The sequence below is a fragment of the Miscanthus floridulus genome, chromosome 17 (assembly GCF_019320115.1).
Source record: "Miscanthus floridulus cultivar M001 chromosome 17, ASM1932011v1, whole genome shotgun sequence".
NCBI lineage: Eukaryota > Viridiplantae > Streptophyta > Magnoliopsida > Poales > Poaceae > Miscanthus > Miscanthus floridulus.
Window position 1 is genome coordinate 6,997,384 of NC_089596.1, and position 1,877 is coordinate 6,999,260.

Consider the following 1,877-nt stretch of genomic DNA (forward strand, 5'->3'; position numbering starts at 1 on the left):
GGATACAAAGCAAGCTCATGCTGACGAGGACTGGCTGACCCAGTGGCCCACGTTATCCACGATGAATGATATTGACGTATCGGAGATTGTCCCTCACGGTCCCATGCATCAGTGCAGCATGGGCCCACCTGGCAGGCGGCCGGCAGCGACGTGCTACGTGCCTTCCCCTCCCTCGCTTATCCGCGATCCACTTTTGTGAGGTCGCACTTCATCCTCGTCGCCACCACCTCCAACCTTAATCCTTCACCAGCTAGCCCACCAGCACGCACCTCCATTCCTTAAATCCGTCCATCTCTCTTGCTCCAGTCAGCACTAGGTAGCCAACCAACAGTAAACGAACAATGGCTGCCATCGTCAACGCGCCAGCAACTGCTCGTTGCTCGGCCGCCGGGCCGCAGCTGCTGCCACCACGGGGTGCTGCGTCGTCGTTTCCGCCGTCGATGATGAGGAAGAGGACGACGGGGGCGCCTGCCGGCCGGCTTGTCGCGGTCTCGGCTGTGGGCGACGTCGCGGCGGAGGGCAACACGTACCTCATCGCCGGCGCGGTGGCCGTCGCGCTCGTGGGCACGGCCTTCCCCATACTCTTCTCGCGCAAGGACACGTAAGCAACCGCCATCGATCTACGACTACGAGCTTCAATTCCATGCACACGCATGCATCAATCCAGTATGTATGTATAATCCGTGGCCATGAGCAAGTAATGATGATATACATGTGTTCACCGGCGGCCGGCCGGGCAGGTGCCCGGAGTGCGACGGCGCCGGGTTCATCCGGAAGGCGGGCGCGACGCTGCGGGCGAATGCGGCGAGGAAGGACCAGGCCCAGATCGTCTGCCCCAACTGCAACGGCCTCGGCAAGCTCGGACAGATCGACAAGTAGCCATCTTATAATCCCATCCACAGTTCCACACCCATCAGCCATGCATGCTAAGCTCACTGGATCCACATTGTCTGCATCATATATGCATATGCATATAGAGAGACTGGAGTATATATGTATGTATATGTGCATAATGCATGGACCAAACTGCTCTTTTCTGCATGCTCATTTGAGTGAGCATGCATGTGGAGAATCAAAGGTATGTATATGCTCTAAATTAAATCTGCTTTCTGACAGGTTCTGAACGTATATGCTGAATGAGTGTTAATTTGGTCTGTAATATAACGTGTTGCTTTGTCAGAAACCTTGCTGTGTGATAACATTGTTATCGGTGTTTGTATGTGTGTGCTAGTAATGTGATCAATTCTTATGATCACTTAGTGGTGGTGAATAAGAACTCTTTGCACTCCATATACACAAGTCGCAGCCTAAATATAACAAGTGCTACGACACACAACAATATAATTCAATGGTCATTTGTTGATCACGAACTAATTGTTTGTACAACATTTCATAAATTTATATGAAAATAGGAAAAACTAGCTATTTCAACCTAGACATTTAGTATTATGTTGTTGTCCAAAGTGTCATGTACTTAAGGCCATAGGAAGAATTCTATAGTGGTGCAAAAGATGACAGAAGCAATAGGAGTGCTCATTTCCCGTCAAGTACACCAATGATCCAGATACGAAACAATCAAGATCCAAAAGAGGAGGGACAGACAGGGGATGAGGTTGAGGGTGGGGGTGTGGGTGGGGGAGGTGTGTTGTGTGTTTATCAGTGACCAATCATACATCGATGTTTATTGTGTTGTCCAATGTCACCTCTTTATTTTGAGAGTTGATGTCATCATTCACCATCAACCCTCTGTTCTCATGACAATAACAAGAGGAGTTTGCAACAACATCTCGACAATGCGAACAATAAATGTGATGATGGTATTTACTATAATCTCACAGATCTTGTGACCTAGCGTCGCCTAGCGCCAACCCAGATAA

The 1,877-nt window shown here is 49.6% G+C and overlaps 1 protein-coding gene across 1 annotated transcript; it reads left to right on the plus strand.

Annotated features, from left to right (window-relative positions):
* Nucleotides 1-229: 229 nt before the first annotated feature.
* LOC136518495 (uncharacterized) lies at nucleotides 230-1,115 on the plus strand. Its single transcript, XM_066512154.1, has 2 exons — nucleotides 230-601; nucleotides 741-1,115. Exons 1-2 carry the CDS (start codon nucleotides 342-344, stop codon nucleotides 877-879), a joined length of 399 nt encoding a protein of 132 aa, XP_066368251.1. The 5' UTR covers nucleotides 230-341; the 3' UTR covers nucleotides 880-1,115.
* Nucleotides 1,116-1,877: the final 762 nt, after the last annotated feature.